Source organism: Nothobranchius furzeri, chromosome 12 (genome assembly GCF_043380555.1).
Source record: "Nothobranchius furzeri strain GRZ-AD chromosome 12, NfurGRZ-RIMD1, whole genome shotgun sequence".
Lineage (NCBI taxonomy): Eukaryota > Metazoa > Chordata > Actinopteri > Cyprinodontiformes > Nothobranchiidae > Nothobranchius > Nothobranchius furzeri.
Window position 1 is genome coordinate 21,284,302 of NC_091752.1, and position 16,742 is coordinate 21,301,043.

General features: G+C 42.3%; 1 protein-coding gene across 1 annotated transcript in view; it reads left to right on the top strand.

Annotated features, from left to right (window-relative positions):
* Window positions 1–13,356: 13,356 nt before the first annotated feature.
* Window positions 13,357–16,742, top strand: part of got1 (glutamic-oxaloacetic transaminase 1, soluble) — a 7,973-nt gene continuing 4,587 nt past the window's right edge. The window contains exons 1-5 of the mRNA XM_015944338.3: window positions 13,357–13,526; window positions 15,745–15,926; window positions 16,095–16,218; window positions 16,474–16,586; window positions 16,665–16,742. The exon at window positions 16,665–16,742 is cut by the window's right edge and continues 27 nt beyond it. Of these exons, the coding sequence (XP_015799824.3) occupies window positions 13,418–13,526; window positions 15,745–15,926; window positions 16,095–16,218; window positions 16,474–16,586; window positions 16,665–16,742 (606 nt within the window). The 5' untranslated portion in view covers window positions 13,357–13,417. The remainder of the gene's footprint in view (window positions 13,527–15,744; window positions 15,927–16,094; window positions 16,219–16,473; window positions 16,587–16,664) is intronic.

A 16,742-nucleotide genomic window follows, 5' to 3' on the forward strand; every position in this document is an offset into this window, starting at 1 on the left:
CAGGAAATGGATGTTAGAGGTCCACAAATTTAGTTCCACTGTTTTTGTTCCTTTAAGCAAAAGTTTTCTGATTTACAAAACTTACAAATTATATAAGGAGGACATTAGTTTAACCTTAAGCTAAAATATTTCATAAGTAAATAAAATAAAATTACAATAAAACTAAAACTTATTTGAATGTACAAAGAATCTCTTCAGTTGTTCCTCCTTACTTCAGCTAAACATTAGTCGCGTCTAAAAGATCAAATGTCATCAAATTGAAAGTTTAAAGAAACTTTCAAAAGTGTAAAAACTCAAAAAAACAAGAGAGTTTAAAATTTTTGTTCTCAAAAGCTTTTAAAAAAAGGCCCAAATAAACCTTTTCCATAAAAAACCAAATCAAGTTTGGGTCTATAAAAAACATGATTAACATAATGGAACCAAAATGTTTGCGTTATTTTTGGATTTTTTTTTTACCTATTCATGTTCAAAAATTCTTCTGCCTAAGATTACATAATAATAATAATAATAATAATAATAATAATAATAATAATAATAATAATAATAATAATAATAATAATAATAATAATAATATGTGTTATTCTTCCTGAAACTGGACACCTTTCTATTGCGCGGCTATCTGTGGCCAAGTGCAGGCGCCAGAGTCTGAGGGTCTTTTGCTCTTAAACCGCGTGGAAAGAAAAGAAGGGAATGTGGATATAATCTCATCCGCTCCCCATCAGCAGCAGGACAATGTTTAGATTAGTGATGCGTCTCCTCTTCTTCTCAAAACGGACCAAGGGCTGCCGGAAGAAAATGTGTTTTTACGCACAGAGTTGGTGGTTAAATGTAAATCCTATAGAAACCTCCTTTTCAGAGTTAATTTGACATGCAGGATTTGGTGAATCATTTTAGAAATGATCGTTTTTGTTATAGAAATATAACAGAGCCGATAACAAAATGGGGTTTTAGAATTGTACAAAATTTGAATTGCTTCAAAAAAGTAGGGATTCTCTTTCTAAGCAGAATGAACCCATGACTTAAAGTCCTTGAAGCTCCGCAGATGCGTGGTCAGTGCGTCACGGTTCACATCCACGATCAGCCTAATGGCTCACTTAGCTTTCAAACCAAAACACGTACGAGCACGCGCGCAAGCCTTAGGAGCCCCTGACCACCACCACCATCACCATCATCATCATCATCATCACCATCAACATCGTCGGCCGTCCTGCGTGCCACTGTCCGAGCAGAGGCGCGTGTTTACGGAGCGGAAGAGTCTGTTTCCTGCCTGTAACAAAACCCAGACCCTCACAGGGTGTCAAGGAGCTCCGCGGTGCTGAGTGCGACTCCCCGATACATCATCTTTATTCCAGAACCATCGTTGATAAGCTGGGCGAGGTCAGGCCCCGACAGCGCAGGTCAGCGAGCAGAACGCTGCGTTCTAGACACGAGAACTAACAAAATCACGAGGATTTAAATTAAACAAAATAAAAAAAAAAAACAAGTGAAAGTGACACAAATGGTCTTTTATGTGTAAATGCCATAATTTATCTTCCTCAGGTGAGTTCTTAGAAGTTGAAGCAGAGCTCAACATGCCTTATCTTGTTTGCGTCTGTCTGCTAAAAGCTCTTTGCCTGATGGAATTGCAGGTGTTCCATATCAAGAGCTGGAATAAAATCCCATCAGAGCTTTAAAATGACCTTAATAGACAATGAAAAGGCTATTTGGATGTGACGAAAATAATCTATTTAGTAATTTCTGAAGCTGCTGTTAATTAGATTATAATTTGTTCATTTTTAATTTCCCATAAAATCAAAGTTTTGGCCATTTTTATGGGTGAAAACTAAAAGTTACCCCAATAAAACTTTCGGGGGGGGGGGGGGGGGGGCAAATTTGACACATATATTTCAGTGATTATCGGTCTCATAATACCCATGGATATAGTGCGTTCTTGTGTAATGACCATGTTCTTGGCAAGTACGCCAGAGAACGGCCTTTGGAACAAAACAGTGATGGCCACAGACTTTTGCTACATTAAAATAATGACCTGAAACACAAAATAAAGTCTAGCTTTCCCCTTAAAAAACAATAACAATGAATAAATTTTATCTGTGTAATATTTGTTCCAATTTTTATCCAAATCAATGATATACCAGAATTTCATCCATCAATGAGGGAAAGATAACGTTACTTTTTTTCCTCAAAACAGCTATTTAAGGCAGCACGTTTTATTTTGATAGTGGGTTAGCTAACTAGCATTTTGAGGTAAGAGTCAGAAGAAAACTATCACAGCAAATTTTACAGGTTACATATTTATCAACATTAACAGAAAACTTAGTTTTATTTATTTTGACAAAATTGGTATTTTTAAAAACACGGAGCTTTCTTATTTGCTTAACGGTATAACGTTTTGCCATGCAGGGCATAGGATACCTTGCTGGCCCAAATTCACAGAACCATGCATTTGCATCCTTGATGCAGTGGGCGGAGCAAGAACTCATCTTTGAACTTTGAGTGTACTTGCCATGATACTACTAGGATAGAAACAGTACTTGGACCCATAGACATGAATACGTAGATGCCCCATTGGGTGCTGTAGAGCGTAACAGCATTGCTGCCATATTGGGTGGGTTCCTCACTCTCCAAACCCAACTGGAGTCAGCAAAGGGTGAGCAACTATGCCCATTTTTTGTGCAGCCGACAGTTGCAACAAACAGAGTACTATTAAAAAGATCACGTGGGATTACTATTGACTTTTCTACCTGTTGGGATTTTTTATTTTATTTTATTTCATTTTCTATCCATTTTCATCCGCTTATCCGGAGTCGGGTCGCAGGGGCAGTAGCCTAAGACGAGAGGCCCAGACTTCCCTCTCCCCAGCCACTTGGGCCAGCTCCTCCGGGGAAATCCCAAGGCGTTTCCTGGCCAGGTGAGAGACATAGTCCCTCCACCATGTCCTGGGTCTATCTTTAGGTCTCCTCCCGGTTGGACGTGCCCGGAAAACTTCACCAGGAAGGCATCCACGAGGCATCCTGACCAGATGCCCGAGCCACCTCAACTGGCTCCTCTCAATGTGGAGGAGCAGCGGGTCTACTCCGAGCCCCTCCAGAATGACCGAGCGTCTCACCCTATCTCTAAGGGAGAGCCCAGCCACTCTTCGGAGAAAACTCATTTCGGCCGCTTGTACCTGCGATCTCGTTCTTTCGGTCACTACCCAAAGCTCAGGACCATAGGTGAGGGTAGGAACGTAGATCGACCGGTAAATCGAGAGCTTCGCCTTCTCACTCAGCTCTCTCTTCACCACGACAGACCGGTACGACGCCCGCATCACTGCGGATGCAGCACCAATCCGCCTATCGATCTCACACTCCAGTTTTCCCTCACTTGTGAACAAGACCCCGAGATACTTAAACTCCTCCACTTGGGGCAGGACCTCATCCCTGACCTGGAGAAGGCATTCTACCCTTTTCCGAATCAAGACCATGGTCTCAGATTGAGAGGAGCTGATTCTCATCTCAGCTGCTTCACACTCGGCTGTGAACCGCTCCAGCGAAAGCCGAAGATGACATTCTGATGAAGCCAACAGGACCACATCATTTGCAAAAAGCAGAGACCTGATCCTCAGGCCACCAAAACGGATGCCCTCCACACCTTGGCTGTGCCTAGAAATCCTGTCAGTAAAGGTTATGAACAGAATAGGTGACAAAGGGCAGCTTTGGTGGAGTCCAACTCTCACTGGGACCGAGCCCAACTTACTGCCAGCAATGCGGACCAAGCTCTGACACCGGTCATACAGGGACCTAACAGCCCGTATCAGAGGGCCTGGTACCCCATACTCCCCCAAGCACCGACCACTGGGCCCCCCACAGGGCCCCCCGAGGGACGCAGTCAAACGCCTTCTCCAAATCCACAAAACACATGTAGACTGGTGGGGCAAATTCCCGCGCCCTCCAGGAACCCCCTAAGGGTATACAGCTGGTCCAGTGTTCCACGGCCAGGACGAAAACAACATTGCTCCTCCTGAATCTGAGGTTCAACAATCCGATGGACCCTCCTCTCCAGAACCCCTGAATAGACCTTACCAGGAAGGCTCAGGAGTGTGATCCCCCTGTAGTTGGAACACACACTGTGGTCCCCCTTTTTAAATAAGGGGACCACCACCCCAGTGGGACTGCCCCCGATGTCCACGTGATATTGCAGAGCCGCATCAGCCAACACAGCCCCACAACATCCAGAGCCTTAAGGAACTCCGGGCAGATCTCATCCACCCCTGGAGCCTTGCCACAGAGGAGCTTTTTAACCACCTCAGTGACCTCAGCACCAGAGATTTGAGAGGCCAACCCAAAGTCCCCAGACTGCTTCCTCACTGGAAGACGTGTCGGTGGGATTGAGGAGGTCTTCGAAGTATTCTGCCCACCGATCCACAACGTCTTGAGTAGAGGTCAGCAGCACACCGTCCCCACTATAGATAGTGTTGGTAGTGCACTGCTTTCCCCCCCTGAGGCGCCGGATAGTGGACCAGAATTTCCTCGAAGCCGTACGGAAGTCTTGCTCCATGGTCTCACCAAACTCCTCCCATGCTCAGGTTTTTGCCTTGGCCACCACCCGAGCCGCGTTCCGCTTGCACTGCCGGTACCCGTCAGCTGCCTTTGGAGTCCCACAGGCCAAAAAGACCTGAGAGGACTCTTTCTTCAGCTTGACAGCATCCCTAACCGCCGGTGTCCACCAGCGGGTTTGGAGGGTTAATGGGGGACAGGCACAGACGATCCTGCGACCACAGCTCCGGTCGGCTGCCTCAACAATGGAGGCACGGAACAGGGTCCATTCAGACTCAATGTCCCCCGCCTCCCCTGGAACATTTTGGAAGTTCTGTCGGAGGTGGAAATTGAAGCTCCTTCTGACAGGAGACTCTGCCAGACGTTCCCAGCAGACCCTCGCGATACGTTTGGGCCTGCCTGGTCTGACCGGCATCCTCCCCCACCATCTGAGCCAACTCACCACCAGGTAGTGGTCAGTTGGCAGCTCCGCCCCTCTCTTCACCCGAGTGTCCAAGACATGCGGCCGCAGGTCAGATGAAACAACAACAAAGTCGATCATCGAGCTGCGGCCTAAGGTATCCTAGTGCCAAGGGCACATATGGACACCTTTATGTCTGAAGATGGTGTTCATTATGGACAATTCATGACTGGCACAGAAGTCCAATAACAAAACACTACTCAAATTCAGATCGCGGGGGCCGTTCCTCCCAACCACACCTCTCCAGGTCTCACTGTTGTTGCCCATGTGAGCGTTAAAGTCCCCCAGCAGAACGAGGGAGTCACCGGAAGGAGTCTTTTCCAGCACCCCCTCCAAGGTCTCCATAAAGGGTGGGTAGTCTGAACTGTAGTTTTGTGCATAAGCACAGACCACAGTCAGAACCCGTCCCCCCACACGCAGGTGGAGGGAGGCTACCCTCTCATTTACTGGGGTAAACCCCAACGTACAGGCACCAAGATGGGGGCAACTAGTATGCCCACCCCTGCTCGGCGCCTCTCAGTGGGAGCAACTCCAGAGTGGTAGAAAGTCCAACCCCTCTCAAGGAAGCTGGTTCCAGAGCCATGTATTGAGGTGAGTCCGACTATATCTAGTCGGAACCTCTCAACCTCACATACCAACTCAGGCTCCTTCCCCACCAGAGAGGTGACATTCCATGTGCCAAGAGCCAGCTTCTGTAGCCGAGGGTCAGACCGCCAAGGTCATTTTATTTTATTTTATTTTATTTTATTTTATAATGCCATTGCATTTGTCTGATTTTGTGAAAAAACAAATACATTTTATTTATATTTTTTGCTGGGTAAACACCTTCCTCAGTAAATGCACTGGTGCAAATGAGAACCCATCCAAGATGGCTGCCCGCTGTCACACCAGCTCCAACAGGCAGCACCAGTCCACGGGGCGTCTGCTTGGGCCATCGTTGATGACGTTTCACAAGTACGTGACGAGTACGCATGTTGAGAAACGACCATTATTTCCAACTTTTTTGTAAAAATATTTTAAACCGGTTTCATTTACCTGCTGTTGCAACCAGAACATCAAATTTTAAAAAACTACTGGAATTCATATTTTATAATGGTGAGTCTAGGTGACATACATATTTAAACTGTAATTTATTAAATACATTATTTTTTAAATATTTTTAAAATTTGTATTTAATGTTTTTAACATTTGGGTAAAATTTCTGAACCATTCCTTTAATAGGCCCGTAACTAACATTAAGGACCAACAATGACTAAAGTGCATTTACCCCATCTACTTATTACCTTCTGCAGCGTCTCACACCAGGACATTAAAGGTCCTTGAAAGTATTTAAAGCTCCAAACTCGCATCCAGAGAGCGCCTGCCTCACGTGGAGCTTTCCATTTCCCTCTAGTTCCATGGTCATCAGTAAGTGTGGCAAAGGACCAAACTGTTTGTGTGTCTCGGCTGTTCTGTGTCCCGGAAGGTGAGCCTTATCAGCAGTCTATGTGATGGTGTCGGTAGCCAAGACCCAGGCCGGGCTATTGTACCCCTGCCTGAGCCCGAGTGACGAATGACAACGCCTTCTCCCCGGAGGAAACGAGGAGGCCAAAGGCAAGCCCAGGGCCATATTTGAAATTTGAACAAAATCTTGTTCTCACCAACTTATCAGCTTCAAGCGTGTCCAATATTCCATCAGGGCCAGCGTTTGTGCTGCAGCGGTCCCTCGGGGCTCGTTGTGATGACCAGGTTAGGAAAAATACACACTAATTAGGCTGTTTGTTTGAAAAACGGTGAGAGTGAACCAGAACCTTGTTCTGTGTATCTTGGAGACCCTGAAAAGAGGAAGTGGGGTCAGGCCCGTCTGGGTCTCCTGCCCTTTGCCCTCCCTCGGGTCTCATAAATTAGGCCGCTGTAATTCTCTCCCAGACGGCTTTGGCCCAGCAGGTGTGTGTTTGTATATATGAGCGCTAACAGGGGATGTAAAGGCTAATATCTGTGAGCTACGCTGTTGGGAATTTATTCTGGGAGGAAACGTGCACCCTATCTAATCTGCCCTGCTGCGGTCACATGAGCGGCAGATAAAAATACCACAGAGAAGTGAAAAGAGAAAATAAGGTTAAAAAATAATCAATAGGTTATATTTTTACAGATTTTATTGCAGAAAAAGTGTGTTTTAGATGACTCATTTAAAAAAATAAACATTTGTCATCAAATAAAAACGTGCATTCTAGCTTCAAACAGTAAACTTGTTGGTAAAAATGCAGAATGATACATAAAATATCAATCCCATCATGTTTTATTCATGATTACTTGACTGAATATGTCAAAAATGGTGGAAAGTTCTGCAAAAGTTTCTGGGTTCAACCTTAAACCTTGGACTTTGTGCAAACCCCATCCTTTAAATGTATAAAATTTAAATTCAACAACATTTCAATTTCTGACTTGTGAATACATATTTTAGCAGAAATAACTACAAAAAAAACTATATAAAGTTTTCCAACAATATTAAAATGAATAAAATTGTGGTTTATTGCACACAATACAGGCCTCAAACATGAGAAATAAGTTCAGGTCAACTTTACTCATGTTTGCAGTGGTTTCTAAAAGGAATGAAAGCCTCGTTAGTTGTACTCCTGGGGAAAAAAAGCTCTGGTGCCCCTGTTTGAGGATGGAGAAGTCAGCTGGAGGAGAAAGTAGGTTTGGAGTTGTATTTCCTGATATTTGGACATCTCTTCTCTGATTGGATAACAGCAAAGTGACTCTACCACTAACTTCCAATGTTGATGTTTCATCTCCACAAATAACACAAGCCTGGAGGATTTCTGCTGTGTGGTGAAGTTGCTAATGCTAACGGTTAGCTTCTAATGTTAAAACAGCCTTCCCTGTCATGAGTCAAGGCGGGTGAGTCCATGAATGTTAAGTGAGTGTTATGTAGATCCGTCAGGCTTTTCTAATCCTAGAGTTGGACTGTCTATTTTCTATCAGAAGCTAATGCAGGAGACAGGTGTAGGAGACTATTTTCATATTCAACCTGCATGAAAAACTCAGAGTGATTATAATTAGAAATAATAAATAAAAAATGTTTGTTTGTTTGTTTTTTGGATCAAGTTGACAATTTAAGAAGAGACAGGAAATCAAGTTTAACCTGCAGCTTATTTGTCAACACATCTGAAAAATGATCCAATTTGAATTTTTACCACTTTATACACTAATTTACATAATAAAACAAGGTATCTGATTTCTGCCCTGTGAACAACTAAAAATTAATGTTTACGTTTTTCATTTCTTGAAAATATCTGATAAGATCTGATGAATCATGAGAATTACGGCATTTTTAATGGAAAGACATGTCGTGACTTTCCCTTGTTTTAAGAAATCAACCCCAAACGTGTGCAGAAATCAGAGCTCAATCTCTATTTTAGTGTAATTTTTTTCTTTTTAACAAGATTGAACACAGATTATTCCTGCAAAAAAGTGCAACAATTTCCATCCTTGATTTCCAAACCATCAAGTTGATGAAACTCCCATTAAGGTCTTCATTTCCTGGTTTGTCTGGATTCCTATCTACTGAATCTTTAAAATAAAAGTTAAGAGAATAAAAAATGGATATTAATAGGAACATATTTATGGCTGACCTCTGACCTCTCATAATATTTTGGACATAAAAATTACAGCCGGCAGACGAACAGGTCAGTGCCCTGTTTGGAGAAGCAGAAAGAAAGAAAAAAAAGAGGGCTAAAATTCAAACGTGAGACTTCCACTTCCTGTCTTTGTGCTTTAGCATGCATATTTGTGAGAAGCTGCAGAGCTGGAGTCAGCCAAAAGACAACATCAATCACTCAGAGCAGCACAATGTGGGCCTTGTGTCTGAGGACCCACCCAGCCTGAAGGACACATCAAAGCAGCAAATGACAAGTCAGGGGACCATCGGTGATATTTCTCCAAACAAGCTGATTTTTTTTCTTCTTTCTTTGCATTTTGCTTAACTTTATGTCGATGCAGCTCATCTAACTCGTGCCGCGGGATAGTTTCCTAATATTTTCTGTGAAAATAAACATTCTTGATTTTTTTTCTCAAAGTATGCACGAGCAAAGAAAATACAGATTTTATGTCCCGATATAGTTTGCATGCTTTAGCTACACTAGTCGGAATGCAGCCATACACTCACTCACACACACACACACACACACACACACACACACACACACACACACACACACACACACACACACACACACACACACACACACACACACACACACACAAAAGGTGACGGACACCTTTTTGCTTTATGCACGCTTCATCAGTCGTTCAACTGCACAGGGAGGTCCCTTGCTCGCCGTGTTGTTGCTGCGTCTAGTCTCTTGTTAGAGAATTGATGACACCGTCTTCAGAAAACAAACAAGGCGGGAAGCTAAAAGGTGGTCACTCACCACGGATCTGTGACCCAGAGACATCAGGGGCCACGGCAACATGCGAGGCGCGCTGCACACACACACACACACACACACACACACACACACACACACACACACACACACACACACACACACACACACACACACACACACACACACACACACACCTCACCTCCTGGAATGTGCGGTGGTGTGTGTGCGCACACGCTCTTGTTTGTGTTTCAGTGATACCACGGCTGGAATGTGACTGTCTTGTGCCTGAATATGCACCTTTCAGTGTCAGGATCCTGCAGCGTTAACGATGACCCGTGTGCAGAACAAAAACAAAACAAAGAACCCTCTCGGCACGTTTTTTCCCCCCGTCCCGCTTTTACGTCGTGTTTGTAGCACGCTGCTTGATGCCAAGATAAATGTTCCACATTTCAGCATGAAGGGATCGCACAGAGGAGGCCTGTGAGTGTGTGGGTGAGTGAGTGAGTCAACGGTGGGGGACGTGACACACACGCCCTGTAGGCGCTGTCTTGCCAGAGGGAGACTCCTGTCACTCCTTGCTCTGACTTACACTTCACATCACAACCTGCATGGTCCGCGGCCCCCAGGCCTCTTCAACACACACACACACACACACACACACACACACACACACACACACACACACACACACACACACACACACACACACACACACACACACACACAAAACAAACCCCTTCTCCGGGGCCCCGAGCCTTGTTCTGGGAGCTCAAATCCGATAATTGCAGGGCTGACAGTGATAGCCAACATACGAGACACCCTCACCTGGTTGCAAAGAATGAAAACATCTACTGTCAGCATGGAGCTACAACTGAAAACTGAAAAGTGTGTGTGTGTGTGTGTGTGTGGGGGGGGGGGGGGTCAGCTATGGAGAAAGTGAGCAACAACAAAAAGATGACTAACGTATCAGGTCTGTGGCAACCCTGCATTAAGTTTATTTACACATCAAATAACTCTTTGCAAGGATTTATGAGGCTTTAAAAATAATTTTAGGAACTCCCGTTCATTGTTTAGATGAGAGAAAATGGGAAATAATTAGTTTTCACAGGCTGATACTTTTACTTTTTTGGGTGGTCAGGTTGGGTATTCTGCTTGCCTTTTGTCTGGATTCGGACTGAATGACTCCAAAGAGCATGTAGCTTTTAATGTCTGCAGGTCGTTTAGTAAAAACTCCACCCTGCCTGTAAGTAGGGCGGATATCTCAGTTTCTTGTTTCTCCGACAGTGGTGGGAATAGTTGTCTTGGGTTTGTTTTTAAAGTTAAAAGTCCCAACCGGTGTAACTCCGTTTAAAAAAGTTTAAAGTTTAAGTATGTATAATAAGAAACATGTCATTTTATTTACCTCAAATTATTTTGTTTTTCTTTTTTTTACGAAGGGACACATCAGTTTATAGCGGTATCAGAAATAAAAGTTAGACTAAATCGGTTGGATATCGGTACAACAGCTGATAACAAACATCCCAAGTTCCTATGAAACAAGGCACGGCAGCTTTATTTACATAGCTCATTTTATCACAAAGGCAATTCAATGTGCTTTCCATTAGCAAAAATAGCAAGAACATTAAAATCAACATGACAGAAAATACAACAAAAATGAATAGAAACAAAGTTAAAGTGTGAGCAGTTACAGTGCAGAATGTGCAGCATATGAACAGTCATTCAAAGGCCCATGACAATTTTGATGTAAATATTTATAGGGTTGGAACATCTGAGGTCACGAGGAAGCAGATTGGGATCTGTGTGCAGCATGGTAGCTAAAAGCAGCTTCACCCTGTTTGGTTCTGATCCGGGATTCTACCAACTGACTGTTTCCTGAGGATCTCAGAGCCCTGATGGGCATATATACCTGAAGGAGATCTGACGTGTTTTCTGGCCCCATGCACTGAGTGATTTTTAAACAAGTAGAAGTACTTTGAAGTTGATTCCGTAGTTCAGTGTTTCCCAACCCTGGTCCTTGGGGCACTGTCCTGCATGTTTTCCATGTTGCTCTTTTAAACAGCAGTACTTCCCTGCTACACCTGACTTAGATGATTGAGTGATTAACAGGTATCTGCAGCACTTGATGTCTTCCTGACGAGCCAATGTAAATCAGGTGTGGTGAAGCAGAGACATGAAAAACATGTAGGTCAGTGTGCTCCGAAGACCAGGCTTGGGAAGTAGTGCTGTAGTTTACTGGTGACCAGTGTAGAGATTTAAGAACAGGAGTGATGTGCTCAGTTCTCTTGGTTCTCGTTAAGACTCTGGCATCAGCATTCTGAATGAGCTGCGGTTTCTTCACAGCTTTTTTGGGAAGACCAGTCAAAAGACCTGGAGAGGAACGCATTAATGAGTTTCTCTAGGTCAGATATGTAGAAGAACACTTTAGTTGATTTAAAAATACGTATCAGAAATTCTTCTGAAGTCAGCAATGTTTATGTACATTTTAATATTTTCAATTTTTATAAGTTATTGTTGACTAAAGAGTGAGATGATTTTTTAGCAGTTTTATAACATAATAATAATAATAGTAATAATATTTTAAGCTAATTATTAGCATTAGCAATTTCACCACACAGCAGAAACTCATCCAGGCTTGTGTTATTTGTGGAGATAAAACATCAATGTTGAGTCAGTGGTAGAGTCACGTCGCTGTTAACCAATCTGAGGCGAGATGTCCAAATATCAGGAAATAAGACTCCAAAACCTGCTGTCTTTGTGATGTCACTGCTAGTTCCTGGAAATATTGCACTGGTGTTTACCCCCCCCCCCCACCCCCCACCCCCACCCCCAGTACGACTAGAAACCACTGCAAGTGTATTGATTAAACAAGGGTCCCACACCTTTACATTTTGACTGTTGAATTAGCAATCAATTAGTTTTATTGATACTTTTGAAAACAATAAATAACTTAGTGTTGAAATCCTTTATTAGGAAAAGCCAGTTGTTGTTGTTAAGGCTAAAAAATAATTTAAACAAACAGTAAATTATTTTGTAATTTCTGAACCTCAATAGACTTCAAATGGTAAAGGCAAACAAGTGTCAGGAAGGGATTTAACTTGTCAGAAAAGTGTGCAGTTTAAGGATTCACCAACCATTTGTTTGAACATAGTCAGAGTGGAGATGGTTCAGCATGAAAACGTCGTTCTGAGTAAGATGAAACACTGAAAAAAAGTTTATGTGCATTACTTCAATTAATATAAAGATATTTCAAGTTGAAGTAAATTTATTAAGTTATTTCCGTTACAGATGGGGTCAAATATTAGCAGTTGGCAGTAAAGCTTCAGACAACTTCTGGCCTTCCCTTCAACTAGGGAACTATTCTGGTTGGAAAAAGAGAGGCTGAACTGACCTTCATTTATCAAATACTAAGCTCCTGCTGACAGAGGAGAACTAGAGAGCCAGTTTGTTTACAGCCGAGACCCTGTGGGATAGAACGGATGACAATATTTGCACATTTACAAAGAAATACATGAAGTTTCTCTAACAACATGAAGCCCACAGTTAAGTTAAGTTAAATGACATGTATGATGGGATATCTAGTTTATTACACAACCTTTGACCCATCATCATCATCATCATCATTATTATTATTATTAGTAGTAGTAGTAGTAGTAGTAGTAGTAGTAGTAGTAGTAGTAATAGTAATATTTTTATTCAAGAACTGAAGGCAGAACTAAGATTTGAAGGGCCTACAATAACATTTCTCAATGTTGTTGCGCCCCCTGGTGGCAACATTTTATAAGGCAACAAGCTTATGAATTTAGAGGATGTGAACTTTGTGAAACCAACAGAAGCTAACAGAACCTGGCCCTGTGTTTTCTTGTATTTTGACCTGAGATAAGATTGTCTAGGGAAAAAAAGAAAAGAAAATAGGAACGGGAAGGCCTGTCTAACAGGGTGGACTGTGATTGGTCAGTCCGCTCACTCCCACTTTACAGCCTTCGAATCCAAGTTGAAGGTGAAAGTCTTAAAAACGACTCGCCGCTCAGGTGACTTCAGTTCGGGGAGCCATGTCGGTCTTTCGTGAGGTCACGCTAGCTGCCCCTGTAGCTGTCTTTAAGTTGACGGAGGATTTCAACAACGACCCGTTTCCTGACAAAGTGAACCTCGGAGTGGGAGGTGGGTTTTACGCTGTTAACCATGGTAACGGTATCCAGGGGCAACAAGCCTATCCGAGTGGCTCCGTCAGCCAAAGTTAGGACTTTTACAACGTGTTACTTTGACATATACTTCATAATAATTTCAAAGAACGCAGACACTTTGTGTTTTAAACATGTTTCATTAGGAAAAATGCAACTAATCAAAAATATGAATTTTTGTATGAAATCAAACTACGGTGGCTCTGAAAGGTCAAGCGCAGTCGCAGATTTAACTAAATATCACACAAACTCTTGAAAGTTCTCCCATTTTTTTTCAACTGTCATGAACATAGTGAGTATTAATGTAAAGAAAACACTTGAGATATTTTAATAATGTTGTTGGAAGTATGCAAAGCTCTAAATGAATCTGGTGATAGCTCAATAATATATGATTTTTTGGGTCAAAAAAAGGAAATGATCATTTTGAGCATATATAAATCATCTTCACAAGAAAGACAAACACTGAAAATGCTTGAATTTGATTTTAAGCAAAGATGTAAAAACTCTACTATTTGCACCCTACAATGAATCATGTCACTGCTGAATCATTCTTGTCTTTCTTCCATTTCACTGCCATCCTGGAATCTTAATCCTGGTTTGGGACTGAAGAGTTGATTGCGTTATTTTGTCATTAGAAGAAAAAAACACCAGACTTCTAGTTTTAAATATGTATGGCTGCTTTTTCCTTTGAGTGAATAAATGAGACATTTCAGTCGCTACAGATGTTTTCTCTTATCAACCTCTGATATAATAAGTCTTACTGGTGTGTGGAGCAACATGTTGCTGTTGTGGCAGGACAAGGCTATTCACTGAGTCCCATGACTACTTCTGGATGGATTCTGAGGTCATTTAATCCCCAAGGCGCAACACAACAGATGATGAAATGCCACTGCAAGCTGGTTAATAGGCCACACTGGAGCAAATAGTTCATAAACGACAAAATGACAAGCTAGATTTCTCTGTTTCAAGGCTTTTGCATGAGAAATATGTTTTTTTTAAGTTATTTTATTCAAAAGACCAGCAAAAAGTGTGTTCTGCTTGATAGGTAGTAATGAGGTAGATGATCCCCGTTCTGAGGATAAAGAGCTGATATTGTCCTTGACTCCTTATCAGGTGGTGACACAAAGTTCAACTGGCAAAATAAAAAAACAAGTTTAAAGTGTTTGCTATCAAGTCTTGGGAAAGAAATTCACTCTGCTGGTTTTTGAACTGGTTCAGACAACAAAAGTCGATATTTGATGTCATACGTTTTAATTAAATTTAACTTGCCTTAAGAGCTACAGTTTTCATCCTTTCAGGAATTACGTGGGATTCTTTTAGAAATCCGTAACTCTGATCTTGGACTGTGATGTAATGTAGGAGATTTCTTTTGATGAGCCCGCCCCTGTCCTGTAGAGCCACATGTGATTCAAAATGGGCGCTGCTTTGCGTTAGCCAATAGCGTTAGCCATCCGTTTACATACAGATGTCAATCACAGAGCATGCATGCACGTTTGTGGACATACCTAGACTGATGCAGGGTTAGTGATACTTCTAATAAACAACATAACGTGAGAATGATAATTGTGAAAGAGTGTTTTAGCTCTGTTGGCCGCCTAGAGGTGTGCATTCAGGAACGAGAGATGTTGCAGCCGTAACTGCAAAAGTAGGGAGGGGCTTCAAGGTGCAGTACATTAACGTTACTTGGTGCATTATTAAGCATTAATAAACTATAAATAAACTATAAATTAAAGCATTAACAACTGCTTAATATTATTGTTAATAATACATTACTAAGCAGACACCCCCACCTGGCCCTTTGTCCTAAGGACACTTAATATTTAACAATATCGAAAACATTATTAAAGGGGTCCTTTGCTTTTAAATGCTTAATAATGCACTAAGTGATGTTAATAAAGGGACCCTTATTGTAGTGTTGCCCGTTTTTCCTTCTCCAGATGATGCTTTTTGAGAAAAAATTCATTTTGATCCGTTTTATTATTGATGATGCTACACCTAAATGTTAACTGAGCCTCGTTGTCCAGAAATAAGTTATCGAGTCTTCTTTGGCAGATCGACCTGGTGAAATGTCTCACATCAGCTGCATGTGACCTGAAAAGAATCAGTCAAAATTTAACCACAGTTTATGATATTTCCAATACAGATTTACAAAAAAAAAAAAAAACCATGAAAAAATGTGTTTTTCTTATTTCTGGCAGCCTACAGGACAGACGAATCCAAGCCTTGGGTTTTACCTGTGGTAAAAAAGGTGGAAAAGATTATTGCTCACGACGACAGGTTGAACCACGAGTACCTGCCCATCCTGGGCCTGCCTGAGTTCAGATCCTCTGCCTCCAAGATTGTACTGGGAGACGACAGTTCTGCCATCCAGGAGGACAGGGTGTGTGTTATAACACATTTATATATAAATCACCACACACTGCTTCCTAATCTTCTCACTCTCAGTATGACGGTTTTGTGTGTGTGTGTGTGTGTGTGTGTGTGTGTGTGTGTGTGTGTGTGTGTGTGTGTGTGTGTGTGTGTGTGTGTGTGTGTGTGTGTGTGCCAGGTGGGGGCTGTCCAGTGTCTCGGTGGTACCGGTGCTTTGAAGATCGGCGCAGAATTCCTTAAACGCTTCTACAACGGGAATAACAACACAAAAACACCCGTTTATGTGTCTGCACCTACCTGGGGTACTTTGATTGAAAACGAACCGTTCATCCATTCATCCAAGGACTTTGCCTTGCAGAGACTTCTTTGGTGTCTTTGAAGTCTTTAGACTCAAACAGTCATAAAATTCTTTGTGTTAATAATATCCTGACACCATCACTTCTTATCTGTCCCCTTTTTTATCAATTGACATGTGAGGAAACACCAATAAAATGTGTCAACTGGAAGCTTAAGGAGTAAAAACAGCTGTCCTAGTCTTTGTTGATTGTTTGTTTCAGAAAATCACAATGATTTGTTCATCAGCGCCGGCTTCGAGGATATCCGTCCGTACAGCTACTGGGATGCAGAGAAGAGGGGGCTTGATTTTAGTGGGTTTCTGGGGAACTTGGAGGTATAAACCCTTGGATAATACTAAATTCAGGCCATCTTTATTCATTTGGGAGTTTAGATCGCCTCTTGTTCTCTGCAGAGTTGTCCGGAGCGCTCTATTTTTGTCCTGCATGCTTGTGCCCACAATCCAACTGGGACAGACCCCTCACAAGAGCAA